The 26,051-nt window shown below is 45.8% G+C and overlaps 1 protein-coding gene across 1 annotated transcript; it reads left to right on the top strand.

The window, feature by feature from the left end:
- Window positions 1–923: 923 nt before the first annotated feature.
- HAPLN4 (hyaluronan and proteoglycan link protein 4) lies at window positions 924–25,678 on the top strand (the record flags this gene model as incomplete). The annotated part of the gene is made up of 5 exons (XM_081319215.1): window positions 924–938; window positions 4,019–4,124; window positions 5,419–5,781; window positions 15,060–15,362; window positions 25,329–25,678. The coding sequence occupies 5 exons, from the start codon at window positions 924–926 to the stop codon at window positions 25,676–25,678; spliced, it is 1,137 nt and encodes a 378-aa protein (XP_081175341.1).
- Between the last annotated feature and the right edge of the window lie 373 nt (window positions 25,679–26,051).

Genomic DNA, 26,051 nt, shown 5'->3' with positions numbered 1-26,051 from the left:
AACGGTCACTAAATCAACTGTTGTAAGTTGAGGATTACCTTTATAGAACAGAGAGAGGGGGGATTTTAATTTTAATTACTTTAATACACGGGTGTCAAGCTCTATTGCGTCACGTGATGTATCGTGACGTATTGTGACAGTTTTTGCCTTTGCGGAGCTGAGGTGGGTGTGGCTTGCGCGTGACGCATCCGGCCCACGGGCTGCCAGTTTGACACGTCTGCTGTAATAAAATAGAACTAGGGCAGCATAAAACTACCCTTCTACGTGGGCTTCAGATCCTATAGCCCACAGGTCGGCAACCTGCGGCTCCGGAGCCGCATGCGGCTCTTTAAGCCGTCTCCTGCGGCTCCCAGTCGCCCGGTGCGTGCGCACCTCTCCGAACAGGCAGTGGTGCGCGCGCACCTCTCCAAAGGTTTGGAGAGCTGCACGCACACCTCTTGGAACGGGCGGTGGTGCTGCCCTTTTGGAAAGCAGCCATGGCCCATTTACAAGTTGCCACCTTCCTCCGAAGGCGGTAGCTTTGCAAACGGGCCACGGCAGCTTTCCAAACCGGCAGCAGCACGTCTGCAAATTGGTGGCACCGCCGCCCATTTGGGTGAAGGTGCGCACACACCTCTCCAAAGGTTTGGAGAGCTGCGCGCGCACCTCCCCGAACGGGCGGCGGTTTGGAGGTCCCGGGGGTGGCTCCGGCGGCGCCCAAGCTGAAGGCGGCGCCGCAACCCAGCGCCCATCGCCAGGGAGACCCGTCGCCGCTCAGGTGCCTCCTGTTTTGCACATGTGCAAAACATTTTGTTTTTTGTGCATGCGCGTGCGTGAATGCACGCACGCGCATTTTTTGAGGCTCCCACTTTTTTTGTGTGTGATGGAACCAGTTCCGAGTGGCTCTTTTGCTTTTTCCAGTTGCCAACCCCTGCTATAGCCTAATGGACAAATTGGAGGTGGGTGGAAGATTTAAAGTCAATCTCAATTTTATATTTTTTAATAAGCAAGCTTTGTCAATTTAGTGGAAAGATTAACAGGCCCCCACTGTAATCTCAGCAAAAAGGGACCAGACCCCTGGAATTTACACTGGATCCTGAAATAATGAGATGCTAGCAGGATAAGTGAAAATGTTAATTAAAAGTATCATTGCAGGAAGTAAGCTGCTTCACATAAAGCTGCCTTTTACAATTGCCTGATGCGGCTGCTGTCAATGTCTGGGCTTCAGTGTTTATTGGCACTGCCATGGCTGCCCCCTGGCTACCAATAAAGATCTCACCAACCCTACAATTCTCTTCTGGAGGATCTTAAAGCTCTTCTCCCAGGTTAGGGTGATCCGACTCCCTTGTATGTTGCACAACGTCTTTGTTGCTTCTGCGATTTGCCATCTTCTTTATCGTTATCCAATATGTTTTATTCTTTTGATTGCATTTTGTTGTTTCGTATTTATTATTTATTTATTTATTTATTTATTTATTAATTTAATTTGTATACCGCCCTTCTCCCGAAGGACTCAGGGCGGTGAACAGGGCAATACATAATAAAAACAAGATACAAAAATTAAAAATTATTAAAAAGTAATTAAACAGTGATGCCCGTAATAAATTAGTAAATTATGCTTGGGGCTAGCCAGAATTGATTCAAGCAGGGCAGCATCTAAGACAGGAATGGGCAACTCTGGCCCCTTTATGACTGTGGACTTCAATTCCCAGAATTCCTGGCTCAGGAATTCGGGGAATTGAAGTTGACAGGTCATAAAAGGGATCATAGTTGCCCGCCCCTAAGCTAAGCTGAATAAATGAATAAATAAATATTCAGCTGTCCCAGATTGAGAGACCTACCACTAGGAATAAAGCATGTAGGTTCCATGTGGTGTGTTTGGCCACCATTTTGTTTTTTGTTTTTTTAAATTTGTTTTTATCTTGCATTTCTTTTTAAATTCAGATTGGTTGTTTCAATGGTTTTTACATATTTTTATTATTATTGTATAAGCTGTGCAGAGTCACAATGTGAAGTGGGCAGCTATGGAATTGGGTAAGCCTAGTTTAATGAAAAGAAAGAGTAAGGGTGATTTGATACCAGTTTTCCAATATCTAAAGGGCTGCCACAAAGAAGAGGTGGTCAACCTATTTTCCAAAGCACCAGAAGGCAAGACAAGAAGCAATGGATGGAAACTAATCAAGGAGAGATCCAACCTAGAACTAAGAGGAAATTTCCTGACAGCTAGAACAATTAATCAGGTTTTTAAGAAGAGATTGGACAGCCATTTGTCTGAAATGGTATAGGGTTTCGTATCTGAGCAGGGGGTTGGACTAGAAGATCTCCCAACTCCATTATTCTGTTATTTGTGTTTTGTATTCTGATAAACTAATAAACATTTTGAAAATGGATTCTGATATTTTTGAAAACAAAAAGTCCAATGATAGCCAGTCCATTCTGTTCTTTTAGCATCCTCCCAACCACTTTTATTCAAAGGAATCGACTTTTTTAATTTTAAAACATAACTGGAATGGGGAAGGGGTTTAGCCAATCAATCAATGGAATGACTTGCCTCCAGACGTTGTGGGTGCTCCATCACTGGATGTTTTTAAGAAGAGATTGGACAACCATTTGTCTGAAATGGTATAGGGCAAGGGTAGCCAACCTTACCTCTTTTATGACTCGTGGACTTCAACTTCCAGATTCCTGAGCCAGCACAGCTGGCTCAGGAATTCTGGGAGTTGAAGACCACGAGTCATAAAAGAGCCAAGGTTGCCTACCCCTGGTATAGGGTCTCTTGCTTGAGCAGGGGCTATAACAGCATTGCTGATGATTTAAATGACATGTGGATAATCCTGTGGATTTTTAGACCTTTATAATGGTATTAGGAACCTGTTTCAGCTTCTGAACCAATTCCTGGTGGTGCACATCCATGCCATTTTCTTAACGATAGTAGGAAGTGGCTGGTTGCTGATTTTTATGACATTTTTCTTTAAATGTCCCTGTTTAGCCTATAGCTCTGGTAGTCTTTCATTTGAGTACTAAACAAAACCAACCAGATTTAGATTTTTTCAAAATATAAGGCCATGGCAGCTAGATACTTCCAATTTAGCTGGTCATAATACAAAAGTGCCGCGTAACAGAGTGAGCTGTTAACCGCCCTGAGTCCTTCGGGAGAAGGGCGGTATACAAATTTAATAAAAGTAAAAGTAAAGTAAAGTTACTTGTCCCAGCTTCTGCCCACCTAGCAGTTCAAAAGCACGTAAAAATGCAAGTAGAAAAATAGGGACCACTACAGTGGGAAGGTAACAGCGTTCCGTGCGCCTTTGGTATCTAGTCATGCCGGCCACATGACCACGGAGACGTCCTCGGACAAGCGCTGGCTCTTCGGCTTTGAAACGGAGATGAGCACCGACCCCTAGAGTCGGAAACGACTAGCACACATGTGTGGGGGAACCTTTACCTTTACCTTTAATACAAAAAAGAAACCTACATTACATGGACATGCACACCTATTGTGGAAAGTCAGCCCCCCCCCCCGGAGAAGGAAATATTAAAGAGGCAGAAAAGCATGCCCAGTTTTCTAAATAGCCCCAAGTCTCCCACCCCCAAGCAGAAACCAGCTCTGTAGAAATGCAAATGTAAATAATCCAGGAAGGTTGGAGGCCCCCAGCTAGAAGATTAGGAAGACAAAAACACCTAAAATCTACATACCCCACCCAAACTCTAAGACAGGACATAATAGGATTAACCCACAGATGCTAAAGGGGCATACTCAGACTCAAGTCAAAGTTCGTGCCACAGGAAGAACTCCAAACCAAAGGCTCCAGAGGGTATAAAAACCCACTCCCTACATGTGCTCACTCCCTTTCTTCTAGAGCCATCTTTCTGTCTGGCTCTCCTCTTCAATCAACTGCAACTTTCTTCCTAAAGCAGTCGCCATGTTGTTTATTCCCGGCTCGGACTGAACCACGATGAAGACTTTTCCTTCAACACTATGATAATATCTTCTCTTCCTGTCTGTGGTGTTCTAGTTACCCTCTTTTTGTCTCTCTGCCAGATGCTTCCAGGACGATACTTGCTCTCCTGTCTTTTCCATCTCCTGATGCTTTCCCTTCAGTCTGCACTGGCCCAGAAAGAACGAAAGAAAGTGGTACATGTCTCCGGTATGTGAAAAGTCTCTTTGGCATCTCTTGAGGCCTGATCCAGGTGGGAATCTGACCAGCTTCACTGTCCATCACTGTTCATATCTGTTAAATCCCAGATACAGGTAGTCCTCGAATTACAACCATTCATTTAATGACTGTTCAAAGTTACAACAGCACTGAAAAAAGGTATTTTAGGACTGTTTTTCACATTTACAACTGTTGCACCATCCCCATGGTCACATGATCAAAATTCAACCACTGGGCATCTGGCTCATATTTATGATGGTTGCAGTGTCCCGGGGTCATGTGATTACTTTTTGTCACCTTCTGACAAGCAAAGTCAATGGGGAAGCCAGATTTACTTAATAAGCATGTTACTAACTTAACAACTGCAGTGATTCACATAACAACTGTGGCAAGAAAGGTCGTAAAATGGGGCAAAACTCACTTAACAACTGTCTTGCTTAGCAACAGAAATTTAGGGCTAAATTGTGGTCGTAAGTGGAGGATTACCTGTAGCGGCTCAAAAACAAAAATGATAGATTCCCAGATTCATTCATTATTTGTGTATATCCCACCTTTATTCTTTTTGTAAAAAAGTCAAGGCAGTGAACATACTTAATACCTCCTCCTACTGTATTTTCCTCACAACAACCCTGTGAGGTGGGTTGGACTGAGAGAGAGAGAGAGAGAGAGAGAGAGGAGAGAGAGAGAGAGAGAGAGAGAGAGAGAGAGAGAGAGAGAGAGAGAGAGAGAGAGAGAGAGACTGGTTCAAAGTCTCCCAGTTAGCTTTCATCACTAAAGCAGGACTAGAACGTATGTTGTCTTGATGATTGGCCCAAAATCACACAGCCAGCTTTCATGAGTAAGGTGGGACTAGAACTCACAGTCTCCTGATTTCTAGCCTGGTGCCTTAACCACTGGACCAAACTGACTTTCTTATCAGATTTGTGGCAAGGAAAAGGGGTTTAGGAAGCAGTATTTCCCAGCCTTGGTGACTTCTTGGGATGTGAACCTCAGCTGAGGCAGGGATCCCCAAACCCCGGTCCATGGACCGGTACCGGGCCGTGGCATGCCATCAACCGGTCAGCACAAACAAAGCCCCATCTGTGGGATGCAGGCAGAACTCACACTCTCCGGTCCGTGGAAAAAACTTTCTCTACGGAACCGGTCCCTGGTGCCCAAAAGGTTGGGGACCTCTGGGCATCTGGCCATTACAGGCATCTGGTTCATCTGCAGCATCACTTGACTTCCCAAGCTTTCCCTGTTCTAGATTTGAAATGAAGTCCAACGTCTCTGTTTTTCTCTGCAGAGGATGAGAGCGGTGCCGTTGTGGTTCAGACAGCACCGGGCAAGGTGGTCACCCACCGTGGAGGCACCATCATCTTGCCTTGCCGCTTCCACTACGATGTGTCGGCCCACGACCCCGATGAGATCCGCTTGAAGTGGACTAAGATGGCGGAGCCCATGTCCCTTGAGGACGTCTTTGTAGCCATGGGGAAGGAGCGCAGAGCCTTTGGGAGCTACCGTGGCCGAACAACCCTACAAGAGGATGGGCCCAGTGACGCCTCCCTCATCATCCGGAATGTTACTCTTCAGGATTATGGGCGCTACGAGTGTGAGGTGACCAACGAGCTGGAAGATGATGCTGGAATGGTGAAGCTGGACCTGGAAGGTTGGTGGAGGTGACTTGGGTGATGGGCATCGGGCAGGTCATCTCCAAGAGAAAGGACCTGGCAAATTTATTTATTTTTATTTATTTTTATTTTAATTCCATTTATATCCCGCCCTTCTCCGAAGACTCAGGGCGGCTTACAAGCTTAGCAGTAGCAGTAGCCTTCATTCTATGTATATGCCTGCTTATTAGGGCTTTCACACACCCCACAAGCGGCATTATTACAAAGTCAGCTTAATTGCCCCCAACAATCTGGGTCCTCATTTTACCTACCTCGGAAGGATGGAAGGCTGAGTCAACCTTGAGCCTGGTGGGATGCGAACCTGCACTAATTGCAGGCAGCTGGTGTTACTTAAGGAGGCATTAGCCCACTGCTCCACCAAGAGTACAGGTAGTCCTCGACTTACGAGTACAACTGGGCACAAAAATTTCTGTTGCTATGCGAGACAGTAAAGTGCCCCATTTCCACAACCTTTCTTGCCACATTTGTTAAGTGAATTACTGAAGTTGCTCAGTTAGTAACACGGTTCTTCAGTAAATCTGGCTCCCCCATTGACTTTGCTTGTCAAAAGGTTGTAAAAAGCTATCTCATGACCCTTGGACGTAAGTATGAATCAGTTGCCAAGCATCTGAATTTGGATCACGTGACCACAGGGATGATGCTACAACGATTGTGAGTGTGAAAAGTCAGCCATAAGCCACTTTTTCCAGTGCCGTTGTAACCCTGAATAGTCACTAAATGAAATGCGATAAGCCAAGGGCTACCTGATGATCTATTGACAGTCAGATTGCTTTCAGTGAAAGCATCGCTACACCACATGAGTTTCATGGATGTCTGAAACTGACGAATTCTTCAGTAGTTTTCTTCTGAGAAAAAAAATAGATTAAAAATGCTATGCTTTTTAATTTTTCAGTTCTGTAGTGAATGTCAAAATGCAGTGTAGCAGATTATGCCTTTTTATTTTTTATGAAGATGAATGGGAAACTTCCCCTAAGATGGCAACATTCCTTTATTTGTGAATGAATTTTATTTACTCTTTACATTTAAGTCTTTTAAATGGACTAAGTAGGCAACCTTGGCTCTTTTATGACTTGTGGACTTCAGCTCCCAGAATTCCTGAGCCAGCCATGCTGAGGGGAAAGGGAGAGGTTTCCAAGCTGAGCCATGCTGGCTTAGGAATTCTGGGAGTTGAAGTCCACGAGTCATAAAAGAGCCAAGGTTGCCTACCCCTGGACTAATCTAACCTTTCCTAACCAGATGCTGTCTATCTGTGTTGACTTACAAAAAGTGACCTAGGACCCTTTTTCACACTTACAACCATTGCAGCATCCCCATGGTCATGTGATCAAAATTTTGGATGCTTGTGGTCTCTCAGAGTCACGTGATCCCCTTTTGCAACCTTCTTACAAGCAAAATTAATGGGGAAAGCCAGAATCACTTAACAACCAGATTACTAACTTAAGAGCTGCAGTGATTCACTTAACAACTATGGCAAGGAAGGTCGTAGAATGGGGCAAAACTCACTTAACAAGCGTCTCACTTTGGCGCTCAATTGTGGCCATAAGTCAAGGACTACATGTACAACCTCTGGAATGCCCATATCTCAGCTGCAAACATCAGGATCACTGCAAGATGGCAGCAAGTGAGTATAGAAAATCTTTTGGACACCAGACCCAACAGACATGTGGATTTTGCAGCTCAGATGTAGCATCCCTACATTTCCTTTTGGTCATTCTGTCTGGGAATCCAAGGGTTGTAGCAGCAAACCAATTGAAGATGCTGGGTTAATTTAACAGTGTGCCGTGTTTCTTTGGTTATTTTCCTCTGGAAACAGAGGGTCCCAGGAACCAGATAACTGAAATGATAAATTTAAGTCAATCAGAGATGTGAGGTGAGGCTTAAATCAATAGGGCAGAGATACATGAAAATATAAATGTGCGACGGGGGAGGGGAAGGAAGGGATAAAACTCGGAGTTGCACAATGAAACCAATTTGTAAGAAAATGAGGATATTTAAAAAGAAAGGAATTCTTCACCAAGGAGGGAGATTATAATGGAGGCAGAAATATCCAGTAGAAGCCAGATGTCAACCAAGGGGACATGGATGGGTGGTCTGATCTTTAACAATTAGTTACTAAGGAGAAAGTAACTGGACCGCGGATATATATGTAGATAAGATTTGCTGTCGTACCTTTCACAACAAAAGTCAGTTTGAGAAGACAGCAATAAGAATATTTAAACCAACACAATTGTCAAGCCTTAAAATAATATAAAAAAGCAATAAGTTAAATCAGTGAAACAAAAATTTACAACAGATATCAACGGTTAATTTAGAAAAGGGCCAGCTCATTATTTCCTGTAATAATAAATTGGACATTGTAATTTAAGTGACCTTTAAAACTCATTGAAAACCAAATGAAGGAGATATCCATAGCAAATGAGCAGCGCAGAGAAACAAGAATCTACTGCCGAATACTGCCTTTCTACCCGAGATACATATATACAGCTAGTTCTCAACTTACAACCAGAATTGAACCCAAAATGTATGTTGCAAAGTGAGAAATTTGTTAAGTGAGTTTTTCCCATTTCGCAACTTTTCTTGCCACATTTCTTTAGTGAATCGCTGCAGTTTTTAAACTAGTAACACAGTTGTTAAGTGAATCTGGCTTCTCTATTGACTTTGCGTGTCAGAAGGTTGTGGAAGCTGATTACCCCAGGACACTGCAACTGTCATAAGTATGATCCAGTTGCCAAGCATCTGAATTTTGATCCTGTGACCTTCGGGGATGCTGCAATGGTTGTAAGTGCGAAAAACGATCATACAATAGCACTTTTTTCAGTGCGATTGTAACTTTGAATGGTCACTAAATGAAATATTGTAGGTCGAGGACTACCTGTAGCAGTGACTACAGAGCATGTCCAAAAAGTCAAGATGGAAGACCTTTTGGTGCGCATATGTGATGCTCATGAAAAAGCAGGGGGAGCTTCAATTGAACTGTGGCCACCATCTTGCCTTGTTTGACCATTCCCTGTGGACACCACTGCTTTAAACCCATGGGCCACTGCGGTGGCCATAGTTCTCCAACTACCAGTTCTCTGCGTGGATGCAGACCTGAGCCTCCGAGGCCTAGAATGGACTTCCGGAAGTAGCATCCATGCACTTCTGGTGGGCCGTTCTAGGCCTGAAAGGCCTCCCAGGCCTAGAACGGTCTTCCGGAAGCAGTGTGCATTCAGCTGGTTCTACAAACTCAACAAAATTTAGCTACCGGTTCTGCCGAACCGGTGCAAACCAGCTAAATCCAATTTTGGTCACCACAATGTAAAAAAGATGTTGAGACTCTAGAAAGGGTGCAGAGAAGGGCAACAAAGATGATTAGGGGACTGGAGGCTAAAACATATAGGGAATGGTTGCTGGAATTGGGTATGTGTAGTTTAACGAAGAGAAGGACGAGGGGAGTCATGATAGCAGAGTTCCAAAATCTCAGGGGCTGCCACAAAGAAGAGGGAGTCAAGCTATTCTCCAAAGCTCCTGAAGGCAGGACAAGAAGCAACAGATGGAACCTGATCAAGCATAGAAGCAACCTAGAACTAAGGAGAAACTTCCTGACAGTTAGAACAATTAACCAGTGGAACAACCTGCCTCCAGAGGTGGTGAATGCTCCAACACTGGAAGTTTTTAAGAAGAGATTGGTCAGCCATTTGTCTGAAATGGTATAGGGTTTCCTGCGTGAGCAGGGGGTTGGACTAGATGACCTCCAAGGTCCCTTCCAACTTCTTCTTCTTCTTCTTCTTCTTCTTCTTCTTCTTCTTCTTCTTCTTCTTCTTCTTCTTCTTCTTCTTCTTCTTCTTCTTCTTCTTATTATTATTATTATTATTATTATTATTATTATTATTATTATTATTATTATTATTATTATTATTATTATTATTATTATTTTATTATTATTATTATATCCCACCACTATCTTTGACTCACAAACACAAGTTGAAGTTCACGAGTCATAAAAGAGACAAGGTTGCCTACCCGATTATACTGTAACAAAGTATCGTCTCTTTATAATATGAGCATAAAGGGTTTATTTTAGAACACAGGTGTCAAACTCGCCGCGTCACATGTCGCAATGTACCATGACTTTTTTCCCATTGTTGGAGCTGGGGTGGGCGCAGCCTCCGCATGATGCAACAGGCCTGCGGGCCAACAGTTTGACACCCCTGATTTAGAGAGGATCTCCATACATGTGCCCCCAAGACAGCTTGGCCTGGAATAATGAATGAGTTGAATTCCAATACATCGAAAGAACATCATAAAACTGAAAGTTGACTTAGGACTTGAAAGATTAACAGTAAAATTAAAATCTCCCTTGAACAGAGCTCAACTCCCAGTGACATCATAGAGGTCCCTGTAGCTTTCTTGGAGATCACCTAGAAGTGATCCTCATGGTCTTCTGGGATGGCTTTGGAATTTCCTGGTCTTTCCTGGTTGTCCTCTATTCAAGTGTCAACCTGCTTCTTCCCTGTCAAGCGTGCCAAGATGACTCAAGTTTGCTTGGTCTGCCACTGAGCTGGGCTGAATCTAGAAACAAATTAAGTGAGCGAGACAGGCAGCCACTAAGACAACATTTTTTTTAATTTTTTTTATTTTAATTCCATTTATATCCCGCCCTTCTCCGAAGACTCAGGGCGGCTTACAAGCTTAGCAGTAGCCTTCATTCTATGTATATGCCTGCTTATTGGGGCTTTCACACACACCCCCAAGCGGCATTATTACAAAGTCAGCTTAATTGCCCCCAACAATCTGGGTCCTCATTTTACCTACCTCGGAAGGATGGAAGGCTGAGTCAACCTTGAGCCTGGTGGGATGCGAACCTGCACTAATTGCAGGCAGCTGGTGTTACTTAAGGAGGCATTAGCCCACTGCTCCACCAAGGCTCTATACACAAAATATTGGCCATTCACCATTCAGAAAGATGGTGTGATTCTTCTGATTTGAAGCCAAAGAAGTTGGACAAGTGTGCAGTGAAGTCTAAGAAGAAGAGCTGGTCAATGTCTCACTGAGGCTATAGAGTTGTATTCAGCCCATCCCATGGTTCAACAGTTCAACAGCAGCAGCAACAACAACATCTTATCCCAGTGATGGCGAACCTTTTAGAGACCGAGTGCCCAAACTGCAACCCCAAACCCACTTATATATCGTTGGGTGCCTGGTGGGTGTGGCCCATTGGGTGGGTGTGGCCCATTGGGTGGGTGTGGCCCATTGGGTGGGCGTGGCCCATTGGGTGGCCATGGCTGCAGTGGTAACGGCAGACTAGGTGGGACTAAAAAGTTCAATCAATCAATTCCAACTTTGCGAGATCTTTTTTTTCTCGCAAGAAGTTGAAATTGATTGATTGATTGATTGAACCTTTTTTTTTTTGCACACGGTGGTGGAGGCCTAAAGCAAAAAGGTTTTATAAAACCTACCTGAAGGCCTAGGACTGGGGTGACATCGTGCCCACAGAGAGGGCTCTGCGTGCCACCTATGGCACACGTGCCATAGGTTCACCATCACGGTCTTATCCCATTTCCCCATTCCTTCCACTTATCTATTTATTTCCATTTCCATTTAGAGCAGTATTGCAACTCTGCTCACATTGCCAGGAGTTTGACTCCCTCAGTCTTGACTGGGCTCAAGGTTGGCTCAGCCTTCCATCCTTCCGAGGTCGCTAAAATGAGGACCCAGATTGTTGGGGGCAATAATGCTGACTCTGTAAACTGCTCTGAGAGGGCTGCAAAGTACTGTGAAGCGATTTATAAGTCTAAGGCAGGAGCGTTAAACTGCCAGCCCGCGGGGCGGATGCGTCCTGGCGAAACCACGCCCACCCCATTGCCGGCAATGGGAAAAAAGTCACGATACGCTGCGACACATCACGTGACGTTGCAGGTTTGACACCCCTGCTATAAGGGCTATTGCTACCGCTATTTATTTGTTTGTTTATTTGTTTGTTTGTTTGTTCGTTCATTCATTTGATTTCTACACCTGCCAATCTCAGCAAATGATTCTGGGCAGCTCATGATTCAAAACAAACATTACAATTAAAATCTTAAAAACGTTTTAAAACCACCAAAACAGTTTTTTAAAAAAAAGACCCGTTAAAAGAATGAAAACATCAAAACGTCTAATTCGAAGTAGCTGCAAAGCAAAATGTTTGGTCTGTTCACAATATAGCCAGGAGGCGGGGCCCTTGGCGCATGAAGTGCCCCAGGCTTGGGAAAATAGCCAGGTTTTTAAAGATTTACGGAAGGCTAATATGGTTGGGGCCATCCTAATCTGCAAAGGGAGGATGTTCCACAGAGCAGGAGCTGCTGCAGAAAAAACTCACCATCTAGTCCCCATCAGTTGATATTTTTTGGCTGATGGGATGTGCAGCATGGCCATCCTATTTGACCTACCAGTTGCTGGACAGACTATAGCAGGGGTCGGCAACCTGAAACAGTGAAAGAGCCACTCAGAACCGGTTCCCTCAAAAAAGGAAAAACTGGGAGCCGCAAAAAATGTGCGCGCATATAGGGAGGAGGAAAGCCTATAGGGAGGAGGAAAGGGAAGTTGAAAATGAAAGATGTGTATCCTCAAATGAGGCCATCAGATGTGGTGCTGTTGCTTAGCAGGGATGCTACACACAGCCACTTTCCCCACATTTTTCTCATATTTTATGGCAATTAACAATCAAGATGATAGCTATCAGATTGGACTGCAACCATCCAGATGTCCACTAGATGGGGGCAAAGATAATTTTTAAATCCTTTCTTACCCTTTTTTACTCCAACCTTGGCAACTGTAAGACTTGTGGACTTCAACTCCCAGAATTCCTCAGCCAGCTTTGCTTTGCTGGCTGAGGAATTCTGGAAGTTGAAGTCCACGAGTCTTAAAGTTGCCAAGGTTGAGGACCCCTGCTCTGGTGGTCAGCAAGAGTTTTTGGCAAGCCAAATCATGCAAATAATAAAGGCCAATATCTTCATTACCAGACAGCCCAGAGTAGTATAGCGGCTAAGCCACCAGACTAGAAACTGGGAGATCATGAGTTCTAGTTCTGCCTTCTGTGTGAAGTCATCTAAGTAACCTTGGGCCAGTCCCTGTCTCTCAGCCCTAGAAAGGAGGCAATAACAAACCGCTTGCAAAAATGTTGCCATGAATCACCAAGGGTCAGGCCAGATTGAATGGGTCATCATCATTACATCATCATCACCGACATTAGTTTATGGCCACAAAACCTTAGGAGTCTGGCAGCACCTTTGCTGGCTCATTTTATTAGAAGGCGTAAGCTTTCGTGACCTATGAAATGTTGCAGACCGAGCCAGTGCTTAGAGAATCCCTTCACCCTCCCACACTTTCTCTGACTTTTGCTGCTGCTGCGTTAAATCAATATCTCATTCCGCTGAAAATATATGTTCAGCTGAAGTCTGATGAGATTGAGTTATGGTGAGATGATGGAGAAGAGCAGCTGACTGATGCAATCAAATAGAGTTCTGTTGGCAGTACTGACTTTGTTGGGAAAAAAAATGGCTCAGCCAAGGTAGAGTTCCCCAATCTTTCTGGCTTTGCGGACCGGTCGGAATGGAAGGTGGGGGGGGGGGGTGAGCGCCCGCACTTGCCTGCTACTCGTGCATGTGGGGATGCGTGCGTGCACTCATCCACCACTTCCGCAGCCCGGTTTTGAAGGGCAGTGGGCCGTGGCCTGGGGTTTGGAGACCCCTGAGCTAAGGAAAGCACATCCGCCAAGGAAAGGTGCCTATTTAGCATTGCAATCTCAAATTAATTCCCTCCCCTCAGTTCCCGCCTTCTGCTAGGGGTGCAGGTGCTTCTAAGATCTGGCTCCCCAGAGCCTAGTTGGATTGTTCAATTCATTCAGATAAGATAACCCATCAGAGGGTTTCCCTGGCTTCTCGGCGTCAGTTGCGGGCCTGGCCTAGCCTCACAACTGTAGCATTGCCCATCTATTTTGCTTGATGGATTTATATAGGAAGGATGCATGTATGTAATGGTGAAAATTAGATTTATACATGGGAAGGGAGGGAGGGAGGGAGGGAGGGAGGGAGGGAGGAAGGAAGGAAGGAAGGAAGGAAGGAAGGAAGGAAGGAAGGAAGAAAGGAAGGAAGGAAGGAAGAGGGGTACTGTTGCTGAACATGATAAGACTATCTTGAAAGCCTAACAGAGTTTCTTTCTACCTCCTTTCATATCAAGGAGAATCAAGCCAGAGTTATGTTGGGTTTCTTTCTCATAACCTCCTGTTTCCCAGGATAGGGTATGGGGGTCATCATTTTCCCCCCCTCTTTCAATGGCTCCTCGCCTGGTTCAAAGTTATCTCCATATTCCTGTACATGTTTTTATGGGATTGTTTTTCCTTCCTTCCTTCCTTTCCTTCCTTCCTTCCTTCCTTCCTTCCTTCCTTCCTTCCTTCCTTCCTTCCTTCCTCCTTCCTTCCTTCCTTCCTTCCTTCCTTTCCTTCCTTCCTTCCTTCCTTCCTTCCTTCCTTCCTTCCTTCCTTCCTCCCTCCCTCCCTCCCTCCCTCCCTCCTTCCTTCCTTCCTTCCTTCCTTCCTTCCTTCCTCCCTTCCTCCCTCCCTCCCTCCCTCCCTCCCTCCCTCCCTTATTTCCTTACTTCCTCATCTGGGAGATCTTACTACCTTTTATTTTGTTCCTTATTGTATTTTTTTTAAAAAAAATTTGTACTTGTGAGTTGCCCAAAGGCATTGGGAGTCAGGCAGCATACAAATTTTGATGATGATGATGTGATGGTGATGATTGAAGGAAGAGGAGGAGGAGGAGGAGGAGGAGGAGGAGGAGGAGGAGAAGAAGAAGAAGAAGAAGAAGAAGAAGAAGAAGAAGAAGAAGAAGAAGAAGAAGAAGAAGAAGAAGAAGAAGAAGACGACAATGATGATGGTTGGGATTTGAGGACTCATGGTCCCTTAAAATCTAGGATTGACTGATGTTATTCACATCCTTTCAAATTTTCCAGAGTGGTTAAAATGGTGCAACCCTCAATTTCCACGTGGGAATCCCTCTGTAAGGCATTAGTTTTGTCCCAATAGAATATTTGTAGCTCATGGTTGAAATGAGGGGTTCTCGGTGCTCTCTAAACATGGTTGTTTTCTTACCGACATCTCGTTATCCTATTAGGTAACATCTTCAGTGCATTTTGTCCTCTTGGAAATCCAACCCCTTGGGAAGGCATCAAGTACGGTAAGCCTCGTTAAGGTTGGCCTTTGACCTGAACTCCCGAGTTTCCTCTCCCTCTCTTTTAGGGGTGATCTTCCCCTACCACCCTCGCTTAGGGCGCTACACATTGAATTTCCATGAAGCACAGAAGGCCTGTCTAGAGCAGGATGGCATCCTGGCGTCCTACGACCAGTTGCATGAAGCCTGGCTGGATGGACTGGATTGGTGCAACGCTGGGTGGCTGGAAGATGGCTCTGTCCAGTATCCCATCTCCAAGGCCCGGGATGAATGTGGACGAAAGGACACCCCAGTTGGAGTGAGGAACTACGGCTACCGGCACAAAGACCGTGAGCGTTACGATGCCTTCTGTTTTACCTCGAATCTGAACGGTAAGGCCAGATTTTATGCCCTGTATGTGCCTTGTGTAAACATGCTTTTTCTTGCTTGCATTCTCTCTCGGGGGGGGGGGGGGGAGAGACAGTTTGGTGGATATCATAGAGTCATAGGGCTGGAAGGGACTTTGGAGGTCTTCCAGTCCCACCCCCTGTCGAAGGCAGGAGTCCTTATACCTGGGGAATTCTGGGAGTTGAAGTCCACAAGTCTTAAAGTTGCCAAGGTTGAGGACCCCTGCTTTATACCATCCTGGGCAAATGGTTATCCAGTCTTTTCTTTAAAATCTTCAGCGATGGAACACCCACAACTCTGAGAAGCAAGCTGTTCCATTGATCCATCATTCTCCCTGTCAGGAAATTCCTCCTTACAGATAGTCCTCAACTTACGACCACAACTGAGCCCAAAATTTCTGTTGCCAAGTGAGACAGTTTTGCCCCATTTTATAGTCTTTCTTGCCAGAGTTGTTAAGTGAATCACTGCAGTAGTCAAGTTAGTAACATGGTGGTAAAGCGAATCTGGCTTCCACATTGACTTTAATTTATTTATTTTTAAATTTTAATCCCATTTATATCCCGCCCTTCTCCGAAGACTCAGGGCGGCTTACAAGCTTAGCAGTAGCCTTCATTCTATGTATATGCCTGCTTATTAGGGCTTTCACACACACCCCAAGCGGCATTATTACAAAGTCAGCTTATTGCCCCCAACAATCTGGGTCCTCATTTTACCTACCTGGGAAGGATGGAAGGCTGAGTCAACCTTGAGCCTGGTGGGATGCGAACCTGCACTAATTGCAGGCAGCTGGTGTTACTTAAGGAGGCATTAGCCCACTGCTCCACCAAGGCTCCTTTGCTTGTGGGAAGGTAATAATAATAATGATGATGATGATGATGATGATGATGATGATGATGAAGATGTTGGAAGGGACCTTGGAGGTCATCTAGTCCAACCCCCTGCTCAGGCAGGAAACCCTATAGTACCGTTTCAGACAAATGGCTGTCCAGTCTCTTCTTAAAAACTTCCAGTGTTGGAGCATTCACTGCTTCTGGAGGCAGGTTGTTCCACTGGTTAATTGTTCTCACTGTCAGGAAATTTCTCCTTAATTCTGGGTTGCTTCTCTCCTTGATCAGGTTCCATCCGTTGCTTCTTGTCCTGCCTTCAGGCACTTTGGAGAATAGCTTGACTCCCTCTTCTTTGTGGCAGCGCTTGAGATATTGGAACACTGCTATCATGTCACCACTCGTTCTTCTCTTCACTAAACTAGACATACCCAATTCCAGCAGCCGTTCCTTATATGTTTTAGCCTCCTGATCATCTTTGTTGCTCTTCTCTGGGCTCTTTCTAGTGTCTCAACAAAAGTAACAAAAGATGATCACAGGACCTTGGGATACTGCAACGGTCATCAATCTGAGCCAGTTGCCTAGCATTGGAATTATTATCATGTGACCATTGGGATGCTACAATAGGTCATAAGTGTGAAATACAGTGTAAGTCACTTTTTCAGTGCTGTTGTAACTTTGAACGGTCACTAAATGAAATACCTGTATTTCCTGGCTGAATCTCCCTCTTCTTGTGAATTTTTGTTTTTAAAGAAAAACCAAGAGGCACAGAAAAAAATGTGGATGGATAATTTGCCCAGCCAACGTAGGTTGGGCTTTAAAGCTTCAGCAGATTGTGACTCACATAATTAGGAGAAGCGTTAAGAGGAAAAGCTGCCCAAAAAAAAAATCACAATAATGTCATGCAAGGGAAGATTGTACGCTGTGCTCCCTTTGCATAATTGATACAGGTCACGAAACCCCTCTTGGCTTGCCAAATGGATCATGAGGAGATGCGTCTGGCTTCGGTCATAGAGCAAAACTGCTTTGCCACATGGATAAATGCTTTCACCCTTCTGGTTTGGATGTTTATTGCTCCCTGCCGTGATCCCTGAACTGTACCGTGGGAATCTTGGATCATTTGTGGGCAGCTGTTCTCGCCCGTGGAACCATAAGGCTGGTCCGATTTTTAGAGCAAGCAGTAGTCGAGCAGCAGTGAATCAAGCTGTCTGAGCCATAAAAACTGTAATTAGAGGGGAAAAGAGGGCGAGGGAATGAGTTCTTGATCTTAGCCATGGAAAACCAGCGAGCCACAGCTTGTCTGCGCAAGTTCATCAGAAAATGGGATGTGGTCTCTGTATGCAGATAATCTATAATAGCCGGGGCTGTTTTAATGATGTTTTGGTGTTAGGAGAAAGTATTTCTGTTCCTTTAAGGCAGTTTTTCTCACGCTTCGCAACTTGAAGATGTCTGGACTTCAACAGCAACTTCATATGCTGGCTGCGGAATTCTGGGAGTTGAAGTCCAGGCATTTTCAAGTTGCCAAGCTTGAGAAACACTGTTCTAAAGTGGATCATCATCTTTTTGCAGCCAGGTTCTCCTACTTACATAGGAGCTACCAAAGGCAGGTAGACCCTCTGAAAAAGGTGGGAAATTTATTTATTTATTTCATTAAACTTATTAAAGCCACCCTCTCCAGCAGACTTCCAAAGAGATTAGGGATTAAAGTATAGTAGGTAGAACAGTGGTGGCGAACCTATGGCATGCGTGCCAGAGGCGGCACTCAGAGCCCTCTTTGTGGGCACACGTGCTATGCCCCGGAGATGGCAACCATCCATCTTCAACCAGCCGCCCGAGGTCCCACGTCACCGGATGCATCCCGGCACAGCTGGTTTCCCTCCCCCCCCAGGTCCCATCCCTCCTGGCCTTGCATGCTCTCCTTTTCCCGGGCACGACCCACTGCACCACCTCCTCAGCTTTCATACAGCTGTCCAGCTCAGAGGCGGCTTCTCTGAACTGCTGGCGGCGGGCTGCAGAGCCCCAGAGTGCGCTGGTTGAGGAGTCGGCAGGCTGTGGCTGCTGATGGACACCATCGGCCCCCATGCGCTCGCTGGCCTCTGTGTGCGGGGGCCGATGGTGTCAGGCAGCAGCTGTCCCGGCCCCTGCCTCACCTTGCCATGTGGCAATGGCACCCCCATCCTGCCTCGCCTCACCTCACCCCACAGAACAAGCCTCCTGCCCACCGCCCCACCTGCCAGAGACCCCCTGGATCTCCCCCAACCCTGCCCGGCCCCCACAGGCGACATCGAGGTGACCACGCCCACTTTGGCCACACCCACCCAGTCTGCCATGACCACCACAGCCACGCCCACCCAGTGGGCCACGTTCCACCTGGCACCTGGCAATAAATGAGTTTTGGGTTGCAGTTTGGGCACTTGGTCTCTAAAAGGTTCACCATCACTGAGGTAGAACAAGGGTCCAGATGAGGTTGCTGCTCTTTTGAGTTCCATTCTAATCATTTCTTTCTGGGGTATACTGGTAAAATGTTGCAACAAAGCACTTTTTTTTCTCTCTGATGATGTTATGACTCTTTCTGATTTCCTGTTTTACCAGTGTTCTATCAAACACAGCACACGTGAGCTGCAAAAAATATTGTGTGAGATGATAGACAGATAGACATGATAGATGATAGATAGATATGATAGACGAAGATGATAGATAAATATAGATAGATATAAACAGAAGATAGATAGATAGATAGATAGATAGATAGATAGATAGATAGATAGATAGATAGATATTTCTTTGGCCTGTACTAGATCACTAATTAGCACACATGCACTAAAATAATGCAAAAAAGAGAGCTCAGGATATATTGTGGCATCAAGATTTTGCTGTAGTGTTTTGCTGATATCCCAAAGCATATGGGCACCCTAATAAAACAGTGCACAGAAAGAATCTTAGTATAAACTGAAGATATTCTCTCACTCTGTGTGTTTGGGTTTGTGTGTGTGTGAGAGAAAGAACAGATGGTAATGTTGAACCCCACCGACAGCTCAGATCCTGCCCTAACACTGGGAAGGCTGGAAGGAAAGAGAAGAAGAGGACAATTGCAGTAAAGTGGGTGGACTCAGTTACAGCAGGGATGGGTGCCCCCACTCTTAGAACAGCTGAAGACTGTTAGGGACAGATCATCATGGAGAGAATCTATCTACAGCAGACATGTCAAACACAAGGCCCGGGGGCTGGATCCGGCCCGCAAAGTGGTTTTATGCAGCCCACGAAGCCACCCTGGAAACAGTGAGGGAACGGCCCCCACTGCCTTGGCCCTGGCCCAGAGACCCTCCTTCTGCCAGAGACCCTCAGATCTGTCCCACTCCCACCCAGGCCCCCATAGGCACCCTTGATGCAAACGATGTAGAGCTGGCCACGCCCACCCAGTAGGCCATATGCACTCTAGCCACACCCACCCAGTAGGCCACGCCCACCCAGTAGGCCACGCCCACCCTGGCCATACCCACCCGGCCCCCTGAGAGCAACTGCAATGCTGATGCGGCCCTCAATGAATTTGAGTTTGACACCCCTGATCTACAGTATTGTGGTTCTCAAAGAATCAAGGCGATGGAGGGAATTAATCAATGTGCCAGACCACAATTTTCTACAGTTCTGGTGGGTTTGTGTTTCCCAGAGCTTTTAATGGATGGTCCACTTTTAGTCCAGACAACATAGCACAGGGAAAGTTAATTTATTAGTCAATGCAAGAAAATGAAACAGACATGAGCTGGTTCCCACAAATCATAGTAACACATTTAAGAGAAATCTTGGACTATTTCTGGCAGTTTATGAGCTCCCTCCTCTGGGCTTCATGTCCCATGAGGGACACACACACACACACACACACACACACACACACACAAAGGGGGTGGTGGTAATTATACTTGGAGTTGACAAGATGATGGAAGACCCTGATGGGATTTGACCCGAGAAGTGTAAATTACTTTTCCTTAGGGGGATCTGGGCAGGGGGCACCGGAGGTTTCATTTGTGCAATCATGGGCCAGCTAAGTAGCAGCAGATCATCCTTGGAACGAAGTGCCTTCATCAGCTCGATCTGTCTTTGCATGGGAGGCATTTAATTTCCTGTTGTTCGCTTTGATTATGTGAAGGAAAGTGTGTGTGCGTGCATGTGCCTGGGTGTCTGTGTGTGTGTCAGTGTGAGGGGGTAGGTGGGAAAGAATGAGATGTATCCCGGGAATAAGATTCTTTTTCAGAAAAAAGAAAAGAAGAAATAGGGGTGACATGATAGCAGTATTCCAGTATTTAAAGGGCTGCCACAGGGAAGAGGGGGTCATGTTGCCCTAATAGAAACCAACAACAATTACTAATGTTTGATGCAAAGTTCAAATACCTAAAGCAGTGTTTCTCAACCTTAACAACTTTAAGATGGGGGGACTTCAACTCCCAGGCTATGAACCAGCAGTGTGCAACAGCAACCACAAAAGCTAATGCAATCCTGGGTTGTATAAACAGAGGCATAGAATCAAGATCACACAAAGCAATAGTACTGCTTTATAAAACCCTAGTAAGACCACACCTGGAATACTGCAGCCAGTTTTGGTCACCATATCACAAAAAAGATGTTGAGAGTTTGGGAAAAACTGAGAGAAGAGCAGCTAAGATGATCAAAGGCCTGGAGACTAAAACATACGAAGAACGGCTGCGGGACTTGGGTTTGGCTAGTCTAGAAAAAAGAAGAAATAGGGGAGACATGATAGCAGTGTTCCAGTATCTGAGGGGCTACCACAAGGCAGAGAGAGTCAGGTTGTTCACCAAAGCACCAGAGGGAAGGGCGAGAAACAATGATTGGAAATTCATCAAGGAGAGAAGCCACCTGGAATTAAGGAGAAACTTCCTGACAGTGAGGACAATCAACCAGTGGAACAGCTTGCCTCCAGAAATCGTGGGCACTCCATCACTGGAGGTTTTTAAGAAGAGACTGGACAGTCACTTGTCTGAGATGGTATACTATAGGTTCTCCTGCTTGAGCAAGGGGCTGGACTAGAAGACCTCCAAGGTCCCTTCCGGCTCTATTCTATTCTATTCTATTCTATTCTATTCTATTCTATTCTATTCTATTCTATTCTATTCTATTCTATTCTATTCTATTCTATTCTATTCTATTCTATTCTATTCTATTCTATTCTTCTAAAAGTTGGAGCATAAGGCGTTGAGAATAGAATTGGGGGACTTATGACCACAAATAAGCCCAAAATTTTCTTTGCATAGCAAGGCAGTTATTAAGAGAGTTTTGTCCCATTTTACAACCTTTTGCCACAGCAGTTGTTAAGTGAATCAACACAGTTGTAAAGTAAATCATGTGGTTGCTAAGGGAATCTGGCTTCCCTCCTTGATTTTGCTTGTTGGAAGCTGGCTAGGAAGTTTAGAAATGGTGATCACATGACCCCAGGGCAGTGCAACTGTCGTAAATCCATGCCAGTTGCCAAGTACCCGTATCTCTCACGTGACCTAGGGGATGCTACAATAGTTTGAAAACCGGTCATAAGTCACTTTTTCCAGGGATGTGACTTAGAACAGTCACTACACGAATGGTGGTCAAGTCAGGAACTACTTGTATATCCCAAGAAAAAAAGATTCTGATCAAGAACAGAAGAAGTAGGAACACACCAGGCGTTGCGACCTGAGAAAACTGGGTGTACAGAAATTGGGAGGCTGTGAGGCTGCAGCAGAGTGAGGGAGCATCTCCTTTGTGCATTCATCTCTTTTTGTGCTACGTTTGACCTCTGTGCATTTAAAAAGGGTAGGAGATAGAGGAGAAACTGCCATCTAGCAGAGAAAAACCTTGCAAGAAACCACAGCAGGAAGATTAGCAGGGGAGGAAAATACAGCTACTCCTCAACTTATCACCAGTTGTTTCATGACCATGCCAAGCCATGCTGAAGCTCCTTCCATTAGACTAGTGTTTCTCAACTATAGCAACTTTAAGATGGCTGGATTTGACCTATGGCTGGCTGGGGAATTCTGGGAGGTGAAGTCCACCTGCCTTAAAGTTGCCAAGGTTTAATAATAATGATAATTTAATTTAATTTTAATAATTTTATTTATATACCGCCCTTCTCCCGAAGGACTCAGGGCGGTGAACAGGGCAAGAATAAAAAATACAAAGTTACAAAAGTTAAAAAAGAATTAAATATATGCCCACTAAAAACAGTAAATACAAATATTAAAATAACAATAAAAAACCCCACCAATCCCCCATCAGGCCAGGCCGGCTTGTTCAAATAAGAATGTCTTCAGATCGCGATGGAAGGAGCGAAGATCGGGCGCCATCCGGAGCTCAACCGGCAACCGATTCCATAGCTCCGGGGCGCCCACAGAGAAGGACCTCCCCCTGGGGGCCACCAATCGACATTCTCTGACCGGAGGCACCCTGAGGAGGCCCTCTCTGTGGGAACACACAGGGCGGAGGGAAGTTGATGCCGGCAGCAGATGTTCCCTAAGGTACTCCGGACCCCTGCCATGTAGGGCCTTAAACACCATTACTAGTACCTTGAATCTATAATGATAATGATAATGATAATGATAATGATAATGATAATGATAATGATAATGATAATGATAATGATAATGATAATAATAATAATAATAATAATAATAATAATAATAATAATAATAATAATAATAATAATAATAATTAGTTGGAAGGGACCTTGGATGTCATCTAGTCCAACCCCCTGCTCAGGCAGGAAACCCTATACCATTTCAGACAAATGGCTGTCCAGTCTCTTCTTAAAAACCTCCAGTGTTGGAGCATTCACAGCTTCTGGAGGCAGGTTGTTCCACTGGTTAATTGTTCTAACTGTCAGGAAATTTCTCCTTAGTTCTAGGTTGTTTCTCTCCATGACTAGTTTCCAACCGTTGCTTCTTGTCCTGCCTTCAGGTGCTTTGGAGAATAGCTTGACTCCCTCTTCTTTGGGGCAGCCCCTGAGATATTGGAACACTGCTATCATGTCCCCCCTCGTCTTTCTCTTTGTTAAACTACACATACCCAATTCCAGCAATTCCAGCGAGAGCTCCTGGGGGGTTTCTGAGAAACAGCTGCAGCTCTTTAAGGGTGTGGAATTCCAATTTGCACCTTTCAGGCCACTCCTGGTCCAACTCGCAGCTTACCGCTAGATCTCTGGAGGTGCTGCAGGCTCATATTGCATCTTGCCTATTTGGATCACGCCAGCAAGGCTTAACAGCTGAGACGCTCCTCTGTGTGTTGGATGAATGCCCAGGCTAGGTTCATTTTCTGCCTGCTGCGTTGCTTTGCTCAGCATTTGATGCTTTGCCAAACTTAAACTTTTCCCAAGCAAGTACGACGGATTTTCTTTTAGAAACAAAAATCGGAAAGGCTCCAAAATGTCCTTTGTTTCTTGCGATCGTCACTGATAACTTTGTCCCTCAGTGCCTTCTCGCCTTTGACTCTTCTTTGTTTCTGGGTATCTTCAGTTGACGGGCCTCCGGATATAGGTAGTCCTCGATTTATGACAGTAACGGAGCCTCCCCACTATGGTCATAAGTCACGACGGCCATAAAGCAGGTCACCAGCATGACCACCCCGATGTTATGGCCTGCTTTGAAGCAGTTGTTAAATGAACCCGTCGTTCACCCGTGGCATTTTTGCCAAAAATCAGAAGAAAATGCTGCCAAAAATAATAAATTGTGGGCCAAAAATAATAAATTGTGATTACATGAAGGTCGGATGGCCGTAAATGCATGCTGGTTGCCAAGTGCCCAAAATGCAGTCATGTGACCATGGGGTGGGGTGGGGTGGGACCTTTGCAACTTTGGAATAAAGTACCTTTTAGGGGCTTCATTGTAAGTTTGAGTGGTTGCTGAGTAATCTGTCATAAGTCGAGGATTACCTATAACTAGGCTGCTAACCTTGATGATGAACAATGAGGGATGGCAGGGACTCAATAATGTCACCCCCACCAAAGGTAGATCGAAATTTTCCACTCTCGATGGGTAGGTTGGGTATCTTAAGGACATTTGGGTGAAGTTTTACCAACGAGAGTCCTATGTGGGAGAGGGACTTTAGGACCCAATTTACACATAGTCCTCAACTTACAGCCAAAACTGAGCCCAAAGTTTCTGTTGCTAAGGGAGACAATTGTTAAGTGAGTTTTGCCCCATTTTGCGACCTTCCTTGCCGCAGCTGCTAAGTGAATCACTGCAGTTGTTAAGTTAGCAACATGGCTCTTAAATGACTCTGGCTTCCCCCTTGACTTTACTTGTCGGAAGGACGCAAAAGGTGATCACTTGACCCTAGGACATTGCAACCGTTGTAAATATATGCCAGTTGCCAAGCGTCCAAATTTTGATCACGTAGCCATTGGGGATGCTGCAATGGTCCAAGTGTGAAAAACGGTCCTAAGTCCCTTTTTTTCAGTCCCGTTGCAACTTTGAACGGTCGCTAAATGAATGGTCTTAAGTCGAGGATTACCTTAAAAGATCCACAAGTATGCTGCAGATCGCAGGACTGGAAAGGCCTAACACAGTGATGGCGAACCAAAAACCGCCCACCCTGCCCCCACCCCGCCCACCTGCAGGGCCACCCACCGCCTCCACCGCCAGCCACAGCAGATTGCCCAGACGGCCCAGCAATGCCATGGCGCCCATGCTCTTCGCCCGTGCCTCGCAGAATCATCTGTGTGCAATGGGGTGCGAGGGCAGAGTCTTGTCCCTGTTGCCCGGCTGCCATGTCCTTGGCTGCGCTGCTCTGTGCAGGCCTATACCTGGTGGTGATTCTCCCCAGAGGGGGGGGGCTGCTGGTGAGGAGGGGGCCTCAGGGGGAGGCAGGGCTGGAGCGATGGCACGCATGCCCATAGAGAGGGCTCTGAGTGCCGCCTCTGGCATGCGTGCCATAGGTTCGCCACCACTGGCCTAACCCAGGGGTAGGCAACCTCGGTTCTTTTATGACTCATGGACTTCAACTCCCAGAATTCCTGAGTCAGCATAGCTGACTCGGGAATTCTGGGAGTTGAAGTCCATGAGTCATAAAAGAGCCGAGGTTGCCTACCCCTGGCCTAACCGATCACCCTTTCTGATGCTCTCCCCTGCTTTTCCTCCTGATCTCTTCCAGGCAAAGTCTTCTTCCTCAAAACCTACCGCAAGCTCAGCTTCCCCGAAGCCGTCCTGGCCTGCAAACGAAGCGGAGGTACGGTGGCCAAAGTGGGCCAACTTTATGCTGCCTGGAAGATCCAGCTCCTGGACAAATGCGAAGCCGGCTGGGTTGGGGACGGAAGTGTCCGCTACCCCATCGTCAACCCCCGCTCTCGCTGTGGGGGCCGGGAACCCGGCGTTCGCAACCTGGGCTTCCCCGACAAGAAATACAAACTCTTTGGGGTCTATTGCTACAAAGAGGCCGGCGGGGAGAAGTCGCCGAAAAAGGACAAGGATGCTCCAGGGAGATGGAAAGCTTTCCATGTATAAAGAGAGAGATGGGGGAGCCAAGAGCTCACTGCCACCATTTTATTTGCCGTTTGAGCCTCAGTGATGAGATTTGTCTCCATCTCTTCTTGGGGGAATTGTTATTTGGGTCTGGAAAAATTTAAGAGGTTGGTTGCGTAGTCCTCAACTGAAATGGAAGGACTCCCGCTTTCCCGGCAATTCAGCTGGTTTGTCCAAACTTCCTGGAAACCATGGAAGACCTGGCATGTGTCGCATCACCACCCGGCTGGAGCTGAGCCCGCTGATCCTTGCCTGCGCATCTGAATCTTCTTCAGCATCTTGGAAGAACAAAAGTGTCGCTTTAGCCTTTTGCATTTGCTGCTGCATTGCTGATGATGCTACTTGGGTGGAGTAG

Source organism: Vipera berus (assembly GCF_964194415.1).
Source record: "Vipera berus genome assembly, chromosome: 1".
In the NCBI taxonomy this organism is placed as follows: Eukaryota; Metazoa; Chordata; class Lepidosauria; order Squamata; family Viperidae; genus Vipera; species Vipera berus.
Note: the sequence above shows the minus strand (reverse complement) of the source record. Positions and strands in the feature narration are given on the sequence as shown.